Source organism: Etheostoma cragini, chromosome 3, assembly GCF_013103735.1.
Source record: "Etheostoma cragini isolate CJK2018 chromosome 3, CSU_Ecrag_1.0, whole genome shotgun sequence".
NCBI lineage: Eukaryota > Metazoa > Chordata > Actinopteri > Perciformes > Percidae > Etheostoma > Etheostoma cragini.
In genome coordinates this window covers 25,826,720-25,848,499 of record NC_048409.1, presented here as the reverse complement: position 1 = coordinate 25,848,499, position 21,780 = coordinate 25,826,720, and the positions used below count along the sequence as shown (strand labels likewise).

The window sequence follows — 21,780 nt, the reverse complement described above, 5'->3', positions numbered from 1 at the left end:
CCACAAATGCTTAACCTCCCCCCTCCCCAGTACCATATCCCATCCCCCATATTGTTACATAACCACTCCTGGAGCTGGAGTGTGACGCAATAACCAAACGACCAACCTGACACAGTGCTGATTTGGCTCACACAGACTCTTGGCAGTCCGGTGTATTTTTGTGTTTATTGTGTTCCATGTTCATATCTCCGGATAATAAAACTCTCTCATCGTTCTGTCCAGCCTGTAGATTTGGTTTACTGCAAAACAGCTTCTAAAAGTACATGAGTGTGTCAAGGAAATGATGTGGCTATTTATATCATCGTTGTTTTTGTAATATTTTGTGGGAATGTTTTGGAGCCCAGCCCTTATCTGCAGTGAGCTGTCAGATGTCCGAAGTCCACCAGTTTTTATTCAGTACCTTCTAGAAAACATTTGTTCATGTTCACAGTTCAGGCACTCGACACTTTCATAACTGTGAGCTTCTACTTCCTCTAAGTCCTCTTAAACAAAGGCTACCCTGTGTGGTGCTGTCACCACCTGCCTCTTGAAATTCATCTCACTTTTCAACAATTAGGCAACAAACCAAACTGAATCAACTGCAGCTTCCAGAGACAACCTGCAAACGTACAAAACACACAATAAACGTTGGGGATTGTGTAAGAGTATTCTTCAGTGACGATGGTCATTCATCATTGGCATCTACGTCTGTGTGTTTTGTGACACTTTACTCCCATCCCCCCTCTTCTCCAGATTGCAGAATACCTCCTCAGTATCTAACCCCCTTTGCCCCCCCCCCCCCAACACACCAAATAGATACTGGTGGCCCATCCACCACTACCACCTGCCCCAATTGGAAACACTGTCTAGGATTTGCAAAGACTGAGTTACTTACCCATCAAACAAACATACCCATTACCGTGGGGTCACATATTGGTTGATTTGCATGGTGGCACAGGGCTTTAGCTCGTGGTCTGACCAGTCTCAACTAGTACTGGTTTATATGTGGAATGGTTTTAATGCTGGGAAAAATATTGGCTTACTCTTTGTAGTTATGTTTTGCTAGCTATACATGCTAATGACAACTGAAGCTCATTTGTTCATGTTAGTTCCACGTACAAGTAGATTCCTTCACCTCTCCAAGTATTTTTGTCTCTGTATTTATTTAATCGCTGTCGATACCATGTTGTACGTTGATTGGGGATCATTTTCTGTTTACATGAACTATTAGCAGTGTCATAAGCATTACATTGCTTTTTCATGGCTGTGTGTTTGAGCTGAAAACTGCTTCAGGATATGTTTTCTGTAATTCTGTGAAACCATTTCTGTCTCTTCTCTTCCAGGAAACACCCAACTCCGTTTTTCTGGTCATGGAGGTACGTATAAAAACGTGACTGTCTGGAATTAGAGTTCATATCCTCTTCACATGTGTTGGGAACAGTGTGTTTTCAACGTAACTTGTTACTTTGCTACTCTAAAAAGTAATTGGTTACTTTAGCCCCAACACTGTCTATCAGCAGGTTTTTACTGCTGTCTCCCCCTCCCTGTCAGGCTTTTCCCTTGCCTTTTCCTCTTTTGTTTTCTTTTACATTGTGTCTATTATTTCTTTCTTAGCTTCCTGACTACCCTCTGCATCCTCCCCAACTTTCTCTGCTCGTTTCGCAACACTCCTAGAAATCATGTTCCCTGAAAGCATTTGGTTAAATCGATCTATGTTTAGACAGTTCTACAGTACATCAGAGCTGACAGGCAAAAGACAAGACAGGCTGTTGGTTGTTTTAAATAAATGGATTTTCATAGTTATATTTTAGATCTGCTTCAGCTATCATGTGGTTTACGCAATATTGTGGCGCGCATGCCCTTGCTGCACTTTAAAACATGGACCTTAGTATGAATAAATCAATGCTGCTTCTTCATGTTTTGCTTAGCAGGAAAAAGCTTGTCATGGTCAAAGTATCCGATGACTGTCTTATGAAGAGATGAGTGCCCTGAGCCGGGTGTAAATGATAATGTAAATAAGAGAATCCTGTGCGCTTTGAACACTTTGAAGCAAATGTAGATGTTGGTCTTGGAACATTTAGTGCAGCAGTATGCCAACATGCAGCTGAATGCATAGTTTGAGTGAGCCTCTGTTAACTTGCATGTAAGCTGTAAGCGAGCCAAACAGCATGGCAACATGATAGATAGTTAACTGCATACCTCTCTGTGATCTGACACTGTCAGTCTTACCCATTAAAGTGTGAAGCCAAGGCAACAGGGTTTTTTTGCGTTCTTGACAGAGGGAGGAAGGTCATAGTTTGTGGCTTTTAGTGTTATTGGATAGAAATTGGAATCCGTTGACCTGTTGACTTTGTTTGCCTTCATTAAATCGCCGTATAAAAACACCATGCTGTTACAGTAAAACAACACAGACCACTACACACATCGAACTGCTTGGTTATAACTCGACTCAAGTAGTCATTCTCAGCTGAGATGACTTGGACAGCATAGCGCTGCAGCACTTCAGTGTTTACAATGCATAAATTAGCCTAGCGGGCAGCAGACTTTCTGTGTCCATCTGTTCTTGTTGTTTCTCTTGGGAACTAACTTCACTCTAGCAGAGATTGTCTGCACAGATAAAGCTACAGTCTTTCAGCTTATCAATTAATGAGATAGGATTCCAACAAACACTCATGCACATATACATAGATACGCAAAATTACCAAAATGTGCTTCACAGCTTGACATTGTGGAATCTGAATTTAGTTATTGCTAATTGCTTGTCTCCCCACTCACAGTACTGTAATGGAGGTGATCTTGCCGACTATCTGCAAGGTAAGCATCACACTAATCTGTCTGCTACACACACATATTACTGTTCATCAAAACAAAGTTACCTATGCTGCAGAGGAGGAAAAGCCATGTGATTGCGGCTATTAGGGTGTAGGTGTGGGAATGTGTGCATGTGATTTTGCATTTATTATCTGTGTGATAAACAGTTTGTGGAATAATGTAACTCTGTATTATATGGGAATGTTAAAGAGTGTGTCTATGAATGAACATTTGTATGTCTCTCTTTTTCCATGTGGGAGATGTGTGTGTGTGGGTCCGTGGGAACCACTACAGCTTTGTACAAAGGATTCCTTCTCTATTGCAGAGCCAGTCAGTGCATCTGTGATAGTTTATAACAAAGCATTTCTGGTCATAGAGCCACAACTCAGCTTAAGCTAGAATGAGACATAATGGACAGCATTCCAGTGTTTGGAACTTCTTTTACATGTTTGAAAACCCCCAGAAAATAGCAAAAACTAAAAATGAAGAACAAAAAAACATCTGTAAATATACATACTCAAATATCCCTCACCAATAATACAGTCCTCTTGACCAAGTCTGAGAGGTTGCATGTTAAAACCAGTGAAATACAAATAAACACTCCTAGGTATGGCTACCATTACTTTAATGTTTCAACCACTAGTTTTGCATTACCAGTGAGTGAGAGATATTCCTGATTGTGTCCTAGGATTGAACCTAGGATTAAATAAGTGTCTCTTTCTCAAACACTTGTAACAGTCTTGAGATAGACATTAGACAAAGTAAAGTTTCCCAAAAAGTTGTTTCACTACAATAAAACCTTAAATACTGTTTATAAAGTTTATGTACTTGTAGTTTAGTTAGCCTGTTGTTATTGATAAATACCTGTTTCATTATAATTGAGCTTATAGCTTAATTCATGACCTTGAAAATACAGTTTAACTAAAAAAATATAAACTCATGGTCCACTTACTAGATTTTGTCCTGAGCTTTTAGCTAATGCCTTTTCTTTTAACACATGTGATGTGGTCAGCCACATCACATGTCACAGATCCAGAGGAATGCTAGTAAATGGATTCCACATATAGTAGCTACTATACACTAACAAAATGTCTTTGTTTTTCAATGCACATCTTTCATTTGGATACAAAACTGAACTGACCTGTTACCCAAGCTGATCTCACAGCATTTGAGCTTCAGGATCGTGCAGAGCTGGAAAAAGTACTAAAATATTGTACTCAAGTAAAAGTACCAATACTTTGATGAAATATTGCTCAAGTAAAATGAATAAGTAGTTCATTTGAAATGTATTTCAAGTCAAATGTACTTCGTTACATTAATAAAAACCTGTAAAACGGGGCGAGGGGCTCTCTCCCATGTGGTCGGGCGCGATTTCTTTTTTTTCTTCCTTTTTTTTTGACTCTGTAACGGTTGGGATTTGAAACGTATAAAATCACAATACTTCACTCAAACGTAACAAAGTACATTTTAAATTACAATTCTTTTTAAACTACTTGAAAAAAATACAATTTACACATCAAAATTACGCAATACAGTAACATGATTAAATGTATTTTGTTACTTTCGTCCTCTGGAATTTTGAACTTAACACATTGGACATACTGTAGATTCTCAAAGACCTCACTGAACACTCATAATGTGTTGTCATAGTTGCTGTGAATAGTTTCATAGAGTTAAAATCAGGTTGGCTTTTGGAATCTCAAATATTTTTGGCAATTGCCAACACATCTGTTAGAAAACAACCGGTGGTTCCACCTCCTGTTCCATAAAACCACTGTTTGTGTTGCTGGAACAGCAGCCTTATCATCGATCTTTTGCATAACGTACCCACCCCATACGACCACATTCAAAGTCTACATAATTGGCCACGTTCAGATAAGTCAGCCAACAGATTGGTCAGGGAATCTGCTTTAGATAGATAGATAGATAGATAGATATTTATTGATCCCAAAAAAATGGGAAATTACAGTGTTACAGCAGCACACAAAATATACATACATACAATATACATGAAATAATAATAATTACAACATATATAATAACAACAAAATAATAATAATAACAAAATATAAGAATAAAATATAAGAATGTAAGAACAAATATGTAAGAATGTAAGACTGTAAGAATGTAAGACTTTAGTAACACTGGTGGTTGTGAAATGAAACCGGGGGGTTATAGTGTTTGTTGTGTAATACCGGTTGTTTAGAGTGTTATGCCCAACTGTCTGTGAACAGTGTGTAGGTAACGGCCATCTTCCAATATATAAGAGGCTCTCACAAGTGAATGATTCTACTACTTACAAAACTTGTACATGTTAGATGATGTTGGTCCACTGTGGTGGGCATTGAGCAGCAAACACTCAAATCGTAGATTAATGTTGATGAGCTTACTGGTTTAATCAGTGGCTTCACTGTGATCACAATGGTTTGATAGAGCGAGAGGGGGAGAGAGCTAGAGAGAGAGAGAGAGAGGAATCCTCTTAGTCTCTCATCGGATTAGACTTTTTCACTACAACCAGGGAATAGGACATTCACTGCCTCTGTTTAATTTAGGATTATTATTATAATGTGCTAAACACTAGATTTAATCAAGTGAGACTGTTAAGCAGGTTTGTGGAGTGTTGGCTAATAAATAATAAATATAATCTTTACTCTGCATCTTGTGAGTGCAAACCAAGGAAACTAGTAGTGTGCTTCCTTGGGCAGCAGGAAGCACCTGAATAAGATCAATAGGCCAGCCTTAAGACAGTTATTCAGGAAAACAGCAGGCAAGAACATGCATCTTAATGAGCATAAATGCTAAAAGGTGCCCTGCAGAGTTACCTTGCCAACAAACAAAAGTTGTTTAATTCAGTCATTGTCTTGTCTTTATCTCTCCTCTTCTTTAGCTAAGGGGACACTGAGAGAAGACACACTGAAGGTTTTCCTCCAGCAGATTGCTGCTGCCATGCGCATCCTCAACAGCAAAGGAATCATCCACCGTGACCTGAAACCACAGAACATCCTGCTGTCTTATGTGGGTCGCAAGAAGTCCAACATCAGTGGCATCCGCATCAAAATAGGTGACAGAATTCGATGGGGAAAAAGTCCTTTATTGGATTAAAACGTTTTACATACTGTGTGTACTTAGTGTTTTGTAGTGACCCATATATAGTGTATTACCCACCTCTTGACTGTTTCTTTTCAAAATGTTACTGTGTCACATGGCTGAAAAAAACAACAATGTAGAGCATCAGTTGAATCCAAATTTATAGTAACAATATATTTTTATACAGTATATATATAACAGCTTCTAAAAGTCATGCTACCTTCAGCTAGTCTGACCTTAGAATCCAGAAGCCAAATATGACTTGTACAGTAAAGTAGGTTTAGTCAGAAGCAGAATGAGAGACAAAACGTGCCTTTTTATTATTAGATTATTTTATTTTCCAAACATTTTGCGTACAAATCCTTAACTGTCAAACAAATAAATACTATCCTATCCACACTCCAATTTTGGCAACTAGAGTATCGTAATTTATGCATTCCTGACAACACTGTTGGTATTTTCCATCACTGCCTTAGCTCAGTTTTGAGTGCAAGTCAAGACAGTTGGACGTTCCCAGTGTTCTCCAGAGTCCAACTAAACAAAAGTGCCAACAGTGGCGTGTGTTACTGGTAATAAAAACACATGTACTGACTGGTTTGTTTCATGCTTCTGTTCTGCAGCTGACTTTGGCTTTGCACGGTACCTCCAGAGCAACATGATGGCAGCCACACTATGTGGGTCACCCATGTACATGGTCAGTTTGTTTTACTGTGTATGTTTTATGTGTGTCTAGAATTGCAGCTGAGTTCAGTCATTTTAAAATGACTTGTCAGCTTTCACAGCTGTATGTTACGTAACTCTCCCTGCTCTTGATCTTTACTTGTGCCATTTCCTCCCTCAGGCCCCAGAGGTCATCATGTCCCAGAACTATGATGCCAAGGCCGACCTGTGGAGCATAGGGACTGTCATTTACCAGTGTCTGGTCGGCAAGCCACCATTCCAGGTTAATATTGTGCACATATAAACAGTAACAGATGTGTTATTATCAGATTAGTTTGGATCTAATCTCAAAATTTATATTTTGAAGGCCAATAGTCCCCAAGACCTGAGGATGTTCTATGAGAAGAACAAGAATCTACAACCTATGTAAGCCACAGAACCTCTTGTGTTTTGCTTCAAGTGTTTTATTTGGCCTGTCCCAGATGAAAGGTGACAATTGTGGAAATAAATTGTGGTAAAATCTTAAACACGGTGCATTGAGATAATACCATAACATGTCTCTGCTTGCATCTGTTCCTTTTAGCCATGATAGTAACAGGGATGCCAATGTTAATCATCCGAGACACCACTTTGGTCCATACTGAAATACTGTATCTCACCAACTTAAAAATTAGCATTGTCATTATGAGCATATTAACATGAGGTTGGCATTTAGCTCAAAGCTCCGCTGTGCCTTAGTGCAGCCTCACAGAGTCACTAGCATAGCTGAAGGCTCCTAGTCTTGTTCCTATTGACACCGGAGGGCTACAATTCACCAGGCATTCATACTGTAGCATCATCTTACAGGCCTCAAAATTACAGTCGTACAGTCCGATACAGATTGCCAGCAAAGATTTACTAGATCCATCTCGCTTAGTGGGACATGCAACACATTTGTAAGATTGTTTGTTTGCACAGTCTAGAGGCAGTCCACAAGAAACAAAGTATTAATGTTCCCATGCTCTCATCACCCAGCGTCCCAAGGGAGACATCCCAACAACTTGGTGACCTTCTGCTTGGTCTGCTGCAGAGGAACCAGAAAGACAGGATGGACTTTGGTCAGTGGTACTAACATAATAGTAATGTCTTTAAACATTGAATGATAAATGTATTCTCAGGCTTGGTTCACAAATTCTGAGATCAGTTTGTTAAAAACCTCTCTGATCTCTTCTGTCTCTCTAATCCCTCACTCTGCAGACACGTTTTTCAGCCATCCGTTCCTGGAGCCGTCGTCCACCATCAAAAAATGTGAGCACAAAGTTCAAATTCCCAAACAAAATAACTTACAAAACTACACTTTTTCACATCATCCAACTTGAAAACTTGGTTCATTTTATACTTATTCCCCTCAGCGTGTCCAGTGCCGGTCCCCAGCACCTCTAATGCAGTGACGGACAGTTCCTGCGGTAGTTCCCCATGCATCCGCTACAACTCTCCTCCTGTGAGTTTAATATTGCTTTTTAAATCCTCATTTAAAGGGGATTACACTTACAATAAGGCAAAGGTAATACAAAATTAACCACGCCTCCATGTTGTGCTCCTATTGTGCCTGATTGCTTCTAACATTACAAACAATGCCTGAAAAGTAAAAAATGATGTCCAAAAAAGGGAGCTAAACAAACCCTTCATGAAAGCATTTATACTTTTAAAAGGCCAAATGACCTATACCCATTTTACCACTTTTACAATAAGTGAATGAGTTGATTCTACTGCCACTAATAAGTCTACTGCTAGGTATGGCAGTCTCCTTGCACAGTGGCAGATCTCATCTTGCAGCAGGAGTGGGAATGCAGGGCAAGTTAATTTCCCAGGATGTCAGTGTTCTCTGTAACATGGTGATTATATTAGTTTGGCAGGACTGCCCTGCCTGGAAGCCTTAATTGCATCATTCAGGAGGCACACTACAACTTAATCCTTTTTTTTTCTCTCTCTCTCTCTCTCTCTCTCTCTCTCTCTGTCTCTCTCTCTCTCTGAACACAGTCTCTCCCAGACATGCAGACACTAGCAGAAGATGGTCTGTCATCTCCTCCGCTCGGTCCACCCAACTTCCTGCAGCTGTCCAAAGAGTCTGCAGGAAGCACCAGCAGTAAAAACTCGTCCAGTGACACTGACGACTTTGTCCTGGTGCCTCACATCTCTACTGACAGCTGTAAGTGCCAACACACATACTGTACATTAGGGCTGGGTATGGGTACCCAACACCTTTTTAAGGTATCGGCCAAAATAACCCAGTACCAAGAAGTGTCGAAACGTTACCTGGATTCATTTCAGAATTAGAAAAAATACAACTTGTAAGGTTTTGCCCACAGCCCAAAAAAAAGCAGCTGCTATAACCCATACAGTGAGTCTGTTGTGTGGTGAAGTTGAGCGGAGTGTACTGTATTTTACCTTCTATAGAACCATCAACCTTTTGATACCAAAAAAAAGCATGTGGTTGGTTTAGCCCGCTCAACCAACCCTGCTTGTGCCTCATTTTGCTTAGTGGGCTGTCCAATGTTAAAATACAGCACACATGCGCAAACACATTCAGATGATCCAAAGCCAGTAAATTAGACAGCTGCTCACCATTTCATGCTGTAATTGTAGACCTCCGCTCACAAACAGTAGGTATACACACACGCACACACACTCGTCCTCCACTCAATGAACAAAGTTCAGAGTATTGGAAGTGTCAGTTGGCATACTGAGTGGCATTAAATGACCTAATTTCTGATGATTTATACATACATTAATAAAGCCCGATGCCCATTCATCATTCTTTTTTTTCCTTCTTTCTCTCTCCTCAGATGACCAGCCAATGGGAGTGGTTCGTCGGACGTCCAGTGACTTCCTTATGTGTGGAGGGTAAGTAAAATGCTATCAATCAGATAGGTTTGGATTTTGTACAGAAATACAAATGTTTCAAAGTCACTCACACATGTACTTCACAAACAACAAATGACTCATAAGGCTTAAAGGGTAATAGCCTCATTTCCACCAAAAAGTCTGATTTGGTTTAGTTTGGAACACCTTAGAACAATAATTTTTTTTTATTACAAATTTCAAAAGGTGCTCCATTGTGTCAGTTTTTTTCGTTACCCCTCTGGTACCTCTACACTGATCCGATACTAAAAGGTGGAGCTAGAAACACTGCAGTCTGCGATTGGTGAAGATGTTCCTCTTCATCATGACATTACTACTTGTGCATGTAGTTGCCACAGCTCACATCCGTTAACAATTCCACCTGTGTTTCAGAGTACTGTCTGCAGTGGAAACGCAAAACAGATCTAGTGTATATGTACATGTCCGTACCGGCAACGTATGATTCGAAAGGCACTGTACCGTACCTGCCTGATGGAAACAGAGCTATAATAAACCCATTCTGAAAGCTACAAACAAAGGAATTGATTTTTAGGGAAATACGCTTATTCTATATGCTTAAATATGCTCACTTTCTTGCTAAGAGATAGCCTTTATTCTAAACCTAGCATAAAGACTGGACACAGGGGAAAGTGGCTAATTTGGCTCTTTCCAAAGGTAAGAGAACCCAACCCTCACTTAACCAACCCTCTTAAATAAATCCGTACAATAAAGTATAAAAAGGTTGGGGTTTTATGGCGGGTTATGTATCACCTTGCTGTGGTTAACAAGCAAAAAAGCTGATGTTGGTAGCCTTTTATTGTTTATGTGGTCGTGGTCATTTGGTCAAAATGTCTTTTGTGATTGCTGCAGATGCTGTATTATTTTTCAAATGTAGCCCATCGTCACTAAAGAATTCACAGTTCATGGGTATGAAGTAGATCTTGACATGAGTCAGAGTAAAAAATAGACCGACTATGCAATGAAAGGGTTAAATGATGCTGTGGGTCAGATTCCATTTCACACACATCCTTGAGATCATGTGTACGTGTGTAAGGTCACATCATCTATTCTTCATGTGTTTTTATGTCAACGAGGCCTCCTTTTCTATTTCTGTCCCTCTGACCACTAGCAAAACACCCTCCTGTCAGCTTTACACCAGACACACACTAATTATCCTTTCGTCATCAGTGAGTTCTTCTGCCCACCTCCTAATCTGCATGATGAGAGAGTTTTGAATGAAACATTGAGCCAGTGTGGTGCAGTGCTAAATAAAACACCTGACACACTGGGGGCTGGGGGATAAGAATAGACTTGCATACTCCCCAAATTTGCCTGCAATAACTCACTGTATTATTATTGTGCCTCAGCTGTGTATTGAAAAATATGTTCAAATGTATTGACCTCTTTTTCTTCAGATTTAAATTCAGTTAGTAAAATGTACTTAAACTCACTATACCCAACAATCCACAGTTTGACCCGTTGTCCAGCAGTTTTTCCGTACTGTTCCATTTTTTACCCTTTTTATGTTTTTGAACTTTCACTAGCTATATTTCGTTTCTTAATTCTCCAATTAGTTTGTCTTGAATTCAGGTTTAGATCTTACTAGCTACACGTTACCCGTAACCTGGACACCTTTGTTTCTAAATTGTGGATAATATTGTATACAGTTCCTAATTTAAGCTAAGAGTATAGTTTAAGTGTTAAACACATATATTTTGCTCCCTGAAACTGGCATAAATCCTGCTACTGTCTTTGTTGGTGTTCTTTCAGCCTCTCCCTTTGTTCTTAACCTTCAGTCACTCTTCTTCACACTTCTTCTATCTCCTTCCTTTCCTGTTTGCATGTTTAAATAGCCTAAAGCAAAACTGCTCTCTTCCCTCTCTGTTCCCTTTTTCATTGCACGCACATTGTTCTGTATTTGTTGTTCTGTCTCATCCTCCTCTATCTTTTTATGCTTCCTCCCTCTCTCTTTAATGGCTTTCTCTATAGCAGTTACTCTCAACTGCTTACATACATTAGTTAACCATTGACATGGGAAGAACCATTTTTTTCCTCATTACAGGAGTTGTCCCTTGCAATTTAGTAACACCAGCCTCTCAAAGAGCCCCTAAATCACTGCCTTGTTTATCCTCTGCGCCCTGCGTGTCCTACATTGATTGGAGTTGAGCAAGGAGACGAGAGTGTGGGCTTGGGGAGATGAATGAAAGGGTTAGGTTAGGGTAGAACGCAGTGCCCTGGATGGGCGCTAAAAATAAGACAAGACAAAAGGGTTGGGGTTAGGTTAAAAGAGGTAAGGGACTGTTATGTTTAGGGTTATTGTTAGAGTAGGATGTCTGGAGAGTGCTGATGATTGTAATTAAAGCGATTAGAAAAATAAAGACTATGCAAGCAAATGGAAAAGATTTCTGAGGAGAAACAGAAGTGACAAATTATTTTAAAAAAGGAAGAGGATCCCACCCCCTCTCTTGGGCTGCTTGCAAAAATCCAGGTCAATTGAGAGGCAACTGACTAAGGTCCAGTCTTTTCCCATTTCCACTGTTGCCTTTTTAAAAAGCAGCGATTCACTGACATACACCTTCTCTTTCTCTCTTTTTAAAAAGGATACAACAACACACAACGTTCCTCTCCATTGTAAGCTTTGGCTGGGATCGATAAAGCTTTTAGCAACCTGGCAAAAAACAGAATGCCTCCATTATGTCTTTCTGTATCAAACGTCTTCTCCAGTGGTGTTAAGTGTGCGGTGAAGGACAGCATGTGGTCAAGTTTATATCTCAGAATTGCAGGAATCCAACAGAGCAATTTCTCTCTGGTTCTTTGTCTAGAGTAGTCTTTGCCTCACGTGTCTCTCCCTTGTAGACCCTCCCTGGTTTTACATCATTACATAATACTGGTTTCCAACTGGTGCCCCTCTGTAATGGCTATTTCCTCCACTACTCTTTATTTTTTTACATTATACTGTATATGTAAGCAAAGTTCCTCTTTGGGTGACTTGATCATGACCCTATGTTTGAGAACATTTTGTCTCTTGTGGAATAACAAAAGAATGCAAATGAGCTCTGCTTCTTAGCACTTCCCCTCCCGTGTCTGCTGTACACTGAGGACATTACTTACACGTGCCATTGGTCGGCCCTGCCTCTTGCCCTGCCCCCAATGACAGGAGCTTATGCTGATTGGTGCTTTCTTTGTGTTTACATAGAAGCCTGGCCCCCTTTTTTTTTCACCAACTGACTGCTCTCATGATCAGCCAGGCTAAACTTAACTAACTCATCCTGCCTCCACACTGTAGTAAACAAAGAACACAAGGCTGTAGAAACCAAATCCCTCCATTTTAGAGTTGTCCTGCTTTATTTTCTACTTATATAACAAGCAGTCACCTTTTGGAGATTTAAGTAAATATGGGTGTTGACACGACTCAGGATGTCCGGCAGATTTGGAAGCAGCAGCAGCAGCAGCAGCCTCGAGCAGCCTGGCTAACCGCCCTCGTCTCACCGTTCTTTCCTTTCAGGCAGCCGCAGCCTACCCCAGGACAGACCCCCATGGTGTCTCCACGGGCTGAGACCACCCCCATCCCTGTTCCGACCCAGATCCGCAACTACCAGCGCATCAAGCAGAACCTCTCCAGCAGCCCAACGACCACACTGTACAGCTCTCCCAGGTAAGAGGATCTGAGGGTGAAGGACGAGCCTTGGTGCAGGATGGTTCTGACTTAACTCTGCATTATAAATACCATTTTAGAAATGAAACCCCTGGAAGGGGCACCTGTTTGTTGATCTTAATTGGTGACTTATGTTATAGTTATTTTGGGAGTGAACTTTGTGGCTAGGTAATGAAACCTCAGAGTGTTATTTCATCAGCTTCATTTCATAAAGTTTCACTGGATTTACATCCAATTCAGTCAGGGCCTGCTTATATTTGTGGCTTTTCAACCTGTTGCTGGGAGGGTTTGTTGCTCGTTTTATGTGACGACAAAGCAGATGGGAGGGCAGAGGAAGGAAGAAGGGTGGCATCTTGTTTCACAGGAAGATTAGTTCTGTTGTTCCTATTTACTGTTGTCTGAAAAGGCTAACAATAGGGTTATTCTAGGCTTTAATCAGTTGTATGTAAAATGTGTTTAATATTTGGTTTTATTGGGTTGGTGTGCGTTTTGGCTTGTGTTCATCTGGTGGTTTGTTTGCTTTGTCATTAGCCATTAAATTCCTCCTGTGGTGATTGTAGCTCTGAAAATAAGGATTTGCATAATGGTTCTGTAGTGGCAGACCTGGTAGTTAGAGCCTTTCTTGTTCAGCTGTCCCACTCTTCAGTCTGATCATGGAGGATTATTACATATATTATATTTAGAGCTCAGACATACATCCCTCTGACTTATCAAAGACCCTGGTTGTTAGTATTGTTATTCTCACTTTAGGGAGCAAGAATATGTCAAGTAGAACTCCTTAACATACTGTACGGAACTTAATTTTGCTCTATTTACAAATAACAGCCTGTAATCAGATACTAAGATTGTGTGAAGTGGGATTATTTGTGTTTAACTCTTATAATGAGCTCTTACTTAGCATTAAAAGCAAGTTTACTAATAACATTTGGCCTTTGTGCACCTGCAATATCTATAATTTCTTGATATAACAAGTCAACCACAGCTTACAGAGCACATGTAGGTGGTGACAGGCGTTCCTTATATTTTGGGAAAACAACTCCATAGGGCACTTTTTACTTAAATCTGTGCCTTCTACTGTTGTATTCGGGACATTTGATTTGGGATTCACAGTCTTTAGATTATGTATTGTGTATATTGTGTATCTTAGTAATTACATAAGGTTCTCACAAAATGCTGCTACATTGACAGAAAGTATTTGGTACAAGTACACAGTGTTGCAAAGATTTGAGATGAGCAATCTGCATAGCAAAAACTCGTACACATGCTTTCGCTTCTGCGTTGCAGTCTTGTACAGTACTTGCAGCAGTTATCTTGGTCTGTCTCAGCAGCCAAATTGTTTTACTATTTACTATACTACACTTACCAAAATAAGCATAGGGAGAAGAAAGAAATCACCTGAAAGAGAGTAGTTGAATACCTGAATTAGGGCTGCAACTAACCATAATTTTATAGTTGAAAAATCTGCCGATTACTTTCTCGCTTAGTTGTTTGGTCTATAAAATGTTAAAAAAAATATCAATCCGCGTTTCCCAAAACCCAGGATGACGTTATCAAATGTTTTGTTTTGTCCACAACTCAAAATAGTCAGTTTACTGTCATAGAGATGTGACGAAACTAGCAGTATTCACATTGACACTGCGATTGGCAGGCAACCGCCCTACCACTGAGCCACAGCCGCCCAATACATACTTAATGTTTATTTTGTGATTGTGTATTTGTGTTTTCTAGGTCTGGCACAGTGAGGCGCTCCAACACTAGTCCTATGGGGTTTCCCAAGGTGGGCTCGGGATCCCCCAGCTCTGCAGATGTCCCTCAGGCAGTAGGCAGGCGTCTTTCCACCGGCAGCTCCCGGCCCTACTCCCCATCACCTCTCGGTAAGGATATGTCTAGACATGTCAAGCACATAATCTTTTTAATAACACCTTCCAGACATGACTTGGACTTGTCCAGAAGCTCGCAATAAAAATAACTGTCTGTGTTTGCAGTGGGCACCATCCCTGAACAGCTGGGTCACTGCTGCTGTCACATGCAGAACCATGAGCCTCGCAGCCGCAGCTCCTCAGGAGGTCAGTTCACAGGCAAAACTTCCGCTGTCCTCAACATAGCCTGGTCACCTGGTTAGACCACATCCAACTGTGCCAACTTGTCCACTTAAATAAGATTTAACATACACGGCCCGGCCTTGAAACACAATTTCAGACAGGATTCTCAGAGGTTATAGAATATGCTTTATTATGCTTCAATGGTATAAAAATAACTTATGCAATAAAATAAAATATGTAACAAATATTAGCTCTTTTCAAATAAATAAATAAATAAATAAATAAGAAATAATGTTCTAAATATGACCTATTCTGTGTCAGCTTCAAAATCTAGCTTCAACTAAATATCTCATAAAACCTTTTCAATGTAATAAGATAATGTTTTTCCGTGTCCATGGGAGCTTTGAGATCTCCAGCACTTTTATAAGACACTGAAACAAATGCACACAGTGCACTCCACCTCCCACTTGTTCCGACCGGGACGGCACGTGGAAAGGTTATCTGTAGTTCAACTGGGAAGTTGCACTTACGATTTGGCATTTTGTGTGCAATGCTGCTCCGCTGTCTGATCTGCTCCCTGTGTGCGAGCGTCACAGAGCCATCCGCAAGGCAGTGTCTCAGGAATTACGTCACTCAACAAAGTACCGTAGTGTTGTGTGCAGACTGCCAGTCAATTTAAGGACATGCTTAATGGTCCCATGAAAAACATCGAAAACTGCACTTTTTCATAAATATATAACATAAATACATAACTGTATGTAAAAAGTGGACATGTCTGGACAAAATGGGACGTTTGGTCACCCTACTGTACATACAACCCTTAACCAAAAAGCCATTACAGAAATGCCACACAGTATAATATATTATGAACTGGGATTTAAGATATTGCTTAAAAATTACCACTAACTGCAGGTAGGAATTGTTGATTCTGTCCTGTGAGTCATGACTTTAATCATTGACAAAGTGCATAAGTCAAGGTCTTTTTTTAAAGTATCTGACACTGTGGTTATATTAACACTGCAGACGTCACACCTACTAAACTGTTTGTGTCTAGAGGTTTGCTGTCATGGTGAACGTTTTATTTAAACATGGAGCCGGGCTATAGTGTACTCTCTGAAATGACGCCTCAGTCAGACAGACAGTACTTTGTCCCCTATTTCAAAAGTCATACCACCAACAGATTTTATGAGCAACAAAGAGTCTCCGTGGAAATTCTCAGGACTTTTGTACTTCACTGGTTGGGCAGACAGAGCAAAGCTCATGAAAATGTCCCCAGTAGCATCACTCCAGCTGCTAGTGCAGAGCAAAGTTTAGAACTGAAGACTGCCTTCTGCTGAGAGACAAATGAGACATGAACTTATGTCTCCTCTGACCCGCCTGAGAGAATTCACAACAGATACCTTGTCCATGATCAATCTGAATATAATACTGTATACAGGTTGCTCATTCAATTTAATTTCAACTTTATTTATAGCGTCAAAAAAAAAAAAGAAAAAAAAAAAATATATATATATATATATATATATATATATATATATATATATATAAAAAAATAAAAAACTTGAATTGAACTTTAATCCAGTCCCTCTACCTTCTCTAGGTTCCCCCGTCCCATCCTCTCAACTCCTGGGGGCTCGGCTCCAGAGTGCCCCTACCCTGACTGACTTCTACCAGACCAGGCAGAAACTCCACAAGCAGTTATCAGACCCTATTCAGCCTTCGTCCTCGTCCTCCTGCAGTCATTCCCCTCAACTCGGTCGACCAGCCAACTTTGGCTCCTCCCCCACCAAGATCCTGGGCTCCTCCCCCCGCACGTCTGACTGGCTGCAGAAGTCCCCCCTGCCCACCATCATTGGCTCCCCGACTAAGGTGAGTCCAGATGTTATCAAGTGTGCAGACTACCAACATCAAATAAACTAAACTATTAGTTGTTAAAGTTTACGAAATTAAAGAAAATAAAGTTTTATTTATTTTTCTTTCAGACTATTTCGGCACCGTTCAAGATCCCCAAAACGCAGGCGTCCTGTAACTTGATGGCACTGGCGGACAGCCCCGTAACCACCAAGACGTTGGCAGAGGCCCGGGATATCTGTGCCCACCACAGCAGCCCGTACCTCACCGGACGCCCAGCTGCCCCTGAGGCCAGCAGGACCTTTGGCAGGTAGGACTCACTGAAAGAGACATGTCCCTTGCCCAGATCGACAGTCTCCATCACTTTTTCTTTTGCACCCATTTCAGCTTCCACCTTAATTTATGTTACACTGAAACATTAATGTAAAAAAAAATGGAAATGTGATTTATTTATTTTATTTTGTTTTACTTTCTGTATGAAGAGGTTCAGTTTCACACTGGCTCTATTTTGTTTTGGAAACATTTCTATCCAAGCAAAACACATTTCCAGGTCTAAAATGATATATAATATAGATATGTAAAGTATATCTACATGTTTTTAGAGCAAAGAGTACTAGCTTGATGCACCACTTTTTATTACTTTGACCCCCCCCCCCCCCTCTATCTATCTTTTAGCATGTGACATCACTTTGTCTGCCGTTTGACATTGTGCTGATTTTATCTATGGTTTACCCACAGGTCTGTTAGTACAGGTCGTCTATCTGAGCAGCCAATCAGAATCACTCTTGGTGGACAGGCCTATCAAGGCAGCAATGACAGTTTGAACACAGAGCGACCCATGGACACAGGTATGGATACACTGCTGACAACACAATGGACAGCTAAACTTAAATTTAAACTGTGACTATTAACGGTGTGTCATCAAGAATGAAAACAATTACATGTCTTCTTTCCAAAGCCCCTGCAGGTCCCAGTGGGCTGGTTCAGGTTGGGTCAGGGAGTCCCCGTACTGTCCTTTTCACCGTGGGTTCACCGCCCAACAGCAGCACTCCCCCTACCTGCAGCCACCTGGGCACACGACCACGCACCACCTCAGGTGAGGACCCTTCCTCTTATCTGGGCTAGAATGCAAGAAAATAAGCTAGTAGCAGTTAGAAGCAGGAAGGCAGGGAGGTGTTCTTAGTGAAAGTGTTTGTCCGTATATTTCATGATCCTCCACGCTCCCCTCCCATCCTTCTCTCAGTGGGCTCTAACAGTTCGGCCGGCTCCCTGTGCTCCACCAGCGGTCGGGTCTATGTCGGATCTCCTCCAGGCATGGCCATAGGCTGCTCTCCTCCAGGGGGTTTTGGGGGCGGGCAGATTGTCCCCAGTGCTGAGGGGGCACCCAGCAGCCTTCGCTATGTTCCCTATGGGACCTCCCCTCCCAGTTTAGAGGGATTCATCACATTCGAAGCCCCTGAGCTTCCTGAGGAGACCCTCATGGAGGTGAGGGAGTGTGAGGTCAAATGTTTGGTGTCTATTTCTCATCACCCAACAGGGAAAGTGATCAATTAGACAACTGCATGACTCACTGGTATACACTCTTAATCTTCTTTTGTGTTTTACATTTCATCTTTGTAATTTCTGGTCTAGCGTGAGCATACAGACACCCTGATGCACCTGCGGATGATGCTTTCATTCACCGACTGCGTCCTGGAGATGGCGGCGGTGCGAGCTGGAGGGACGGAGCTTGGCGTGTCGGCCGCCTCCCTCTACCCTCCCCAGGACAGTGTGGTTGTGGACCAGATCAGCCAGCTCAGCAGAGAGTGGGGGTAAGGAATGAGTAAAGTATAGTCTGATCTCATACAATTGATAATATCATGTAGTGAGAAGGAGACTGTTTGTTGAGTGGTTGTGGTGCAGTATTTTATACAGTTTTTTATATACTGTGGTTGTGCTCCCCCTACAGGCAGGTGGAGCAGTTGGTGCTCTACATGAAGGCAGCTCAGCTCCTGGCTTCCTCTCTACATCTGGCCAAGGCTCAGATTAAATCAGCCAAGCTCAATCCTTCCACTGCTGTCAAACAGGGTAAGGACATTTTATTTCATTGCTCGTTACTTGACTTAACCTGTGACCAATGCATTAAACCGGAAACTTTGGCTGAGAAAAGAGGGGAAATGTGCTGTTCACTTCATCAGCAGGAGAAAGACACTGTAGTTATGTAAAACTTACATGTTTTCTTTGCAAATATGTAGTTTTAAAATACAGTTAAATGCAAAAATACTAATCCCTCTCTCTGTATTTTCGCAGTGGTGAAGAGTCTTAATGAACGTTACAAAAGCTGCATCTCCCTCTGCCGGCGGCTGACTGACAGACTCAACCACTTCTTCTCCGACAAGCAGCGCTTTTTGGACGAAATCAACAGTGTCACCGCGGAGAAGCTCATTTACAATCATGCAGTGGAGATGGTGAGTGTCGGATACACGTAAAAAGAATCTTTAGGTCTTATAGAAAGGACTGTAGTCTGGTATTGATTTTAGTCATTTTCAAACGATATGTTCAGTAAAGTGCAGCCATGATCTATACTGGTCCGCCTAATGTGCATGTGTGTGTGTGTGTGTGTGTGTGTGTGTTTATGTGTGTGTCTGTGTGTCTGTGTGTCTGTGTGTTTGTGTGTGTGTGTGTCAGGTTCAGTCAGCAGCTCTGGATGAGATGTTCAAGCAAACAGAAGATATAGCCTACCGCTACAGCAAGGCCGCCATGCTGCTGGACGGCTTGTCCAAGATCCTACAGGACCCCACTGACATTGAGAACGTGGTCAAGTGTGAGTACAAACCCTGACACACACACATATATACACACACACAAACACACACACAAACAGTCCTACAAAATTGGCCTTGTGTAGGATTCACTTGTATGAATAGATTGGGTCTTGTAGAATGATTTCAGAAGATTTGTAGCATAAACCATCTATTTAAAACTCAAAAGCAAAATTCTAGACCTGTTGTTCAAGTCCTATGCATATCTGACTTTTTCAACATGGGGAAAACACATGTTTGACTTAAACATAAGATTGCTTTCATCTGAATGAATGTGGAGTTTTAGTATATTACAAAAATAAGTTTGACAGTTAATGATTGCTTTCCAATTTACTGAGAGGTTTATTTACCTTTTAAAATATATCGCCAAGTAACACAATTACTACAAGACTTTGTGTCAAACCATTTGGATTGATAGCTATAGTAATGTTTTGGCATTTTTTGGGGTACTCTTACACCACTACTAACTACTACTGATTTGGGGGCGTTGTTTATGCTAGTGATGCAACCTCATGAAAACTCACCTCTTCAAGGACAGTTGGTATTCATCAGGCTAAAACTAACTATTTACAATAACTTTGTGCAGTTAACAGATTTTGCTGAATTTGCAGGTCTAGCAAGACTAGGTCTGCAGTCTGTCTAATAACTATATTTGACTTGTTTAAGTGTTTTAATGACTTTTACTTATATGTTGTTGTTTTGTGTATTCTCCCTGCAGACAAGGCCAGTGTGGACCGCAGGATATCCGCTCTCTGCTACTGCACTGTCACACTCTATGAGTAGCAGCTCTCCCATAAACACACACACACACACACAGACACACACACACACACACACACACACAAACACACTCACACAGACAGAGGGACCACGTCCTAAGACTATTGACTACCATCATCACAGAGCTGCTGTTCCCTCCTGTAGCAGTTCAAGCACTTTTCATTTGATAGGGTTTCATCTGTATTTATCATCATACCGGCTGCATCACGAACTGAACTGGGACAAGCGACTGATGCACAAATTTACAACCAAAGACAACAACGGATCCAGAAATAAAAGGCTAAACCAGATCTGGACATAATGTCTGCACTTTGAGGTGCATTTTCTTCTTTTTCCGCTATGATGGTGGAAACTCATCTGATCAACAGACATAAAAATAGACTAATGTCCATCTTTCAGGATATCATTTGTTTTTTACCACAAGAAAAAAAGGATGGACAGGACTATGACGCGGTGTTGTGGACTTCAAGAGACTTGAACTGGAGTTTTCTTTTGTTTTAATCTTGCGTACTATGTGATATCAGTGGTTATTTACTCTGTGTTTAAGTTGTATTTGTTCTTATTTATTGGTTCAGAAGAACAGGGATGTTTGAGTCTTCTGCCTATTTAGATAACCTCAAGTATTGGAGTGGAATCAAATGGAAGAAAATAGACTTACGGCTGATAACTGTAATAGATCCAACAACATGGATTTTTTCATAAAACAAGAACTCTTGTTACAAAAACTAGACAGCCATGTGAGCAAAGGAACATGTAGATTTGGAATTGCTTTGTTATTATTTTTCCTGTGTTGTTAGCTCAAGCACTTTATTGTGGTTTGAGAGGAAGAGACGTGTCTCTGTAAAAGTTCTGAATGGAGAAATGTGAAGGCAGGGGAAGTTTTTTTTTTTTAATTTTATGTTTTAATCATTTTATTTTAAAGATTTTCTGCATAACAGTCACAAAGGTACGAACAGGGGAAGGGTTTTCTAATCACTCCTGCTCCCACCCTCAAAAAGTACCTGCATCTGTATGCATCATAAACAAGTTTACAGACTGCATACATTTCCCATAAGGCAGAGAAACCAGGGAAACTCGGGTAAGGAAAACAGTGCTGTCAGCCAATACAAATTGGCTGCAGCTCAACCTTACAGGGCGTCTTCTGTCAAGATCACTTAGATGTTAAATAGAACCACTTTTTGCTTGTAAGCTGATTTAAATAAACATATTTAAAGGGCCATGTCACTGATTTTAC

The 21,780-nt window shown here is 40.9% G+C and overlaps 1 protein-coding gene across 2 annotated transcripts in view; it reads left to right on the top strand.

Annotated features, from left to right (window-relative positions):
• ulk2 (unc-51 like autophagy activating kinase 2) overlaps positions 1-21,242 on the top strand; it is a 34,325-nt gene extending 13,083 nt beyond the window's left edge. The window contains exons 4-28 of one of the 2 annotated variants that reach the window (XM_034867433.1): positions 1,323-1,355; positions 2,757-2,793; positions 5,678-5,851; positions 6,498-6,571; positions 6,719-6,820; positions 6,905-6,963; positions 7,552-7,634; positions 7,774-7,824; positions 7,929-8,017; positions 8,557-8,725; positions 9,363-9,420; positions 12,923-13,072; positions 14,801-14,946; positions 15,058-15,138; positions 16,715-16,983; positions 17,097-17,275; positions 17,704-17,813; positions 17,924-18,061; positions 18,209-18,450; positions 18,598-18,776; positions 18,914-19,032; positions 19,255-19,412; positions 19,633-19,768; positions 20,485-20,580; positions 20,619-21,242. In XM_034867433.1, the coding sequence (XP_034723324.1) occupies positions 1,323-1,355; positions 2,757-2,793; positions 5,678-5,851; positions 6,498-6,571; positions 6,719-6,820; positions 6,905-6,963; positions 7,552-7,634; positions 7,774-7,824; positions 7,929-8,017; positions 8,557-8,725; positions 9,363-9,420; positions 12,923-13,072; positions 14,801-14,946; positions 15,058-15,138; positions 16,715-16,983; positions 17,097-17,275; positions 17,704-17,813; positions 17,924-18,061; positions 18,209-18,450; positions 18,598-18,776; positions 18,914-19,032; positions 19,255-19,412; positions 19,633-19,768; positions 20,485-20,549 (2,901 nt within the window). In that variant the 3' untranslated portion in view covers positions 20,550-20,580; positions 20,619-21,242. Of the gene's footprint in view, positions 1-1,322; positions 1,356-2,756; positions 2,794-5,677; positions 5,852-6,497; positions 6,572-6,718; positions 6,821-6,904; positions 6,964-7,551; positions 7,635-7,773; positions 7,825-7,928; positions 8,018-8,556; positions 8,726-9,362; positions 9,421-12,922; positions 13,073-14,800; positions 14,947-15,057; positions 15,139-16,714; positions 16,984-17,096; positions 17,276-17,703; positions 17,814-17,923; positions 18,062-18,208; positions 18,451-18,597; positions 18,777-18,913; positions 19,033-19,254; positions 19,413-19,632; positions 19,769-20,484 lie in introns of both variants that reach the window. The other variant, XM_034867432.1, reaches the window with a different exon arrangement.
• Positions 21,243-21,780: the final 538 nt, after the last annotated feature.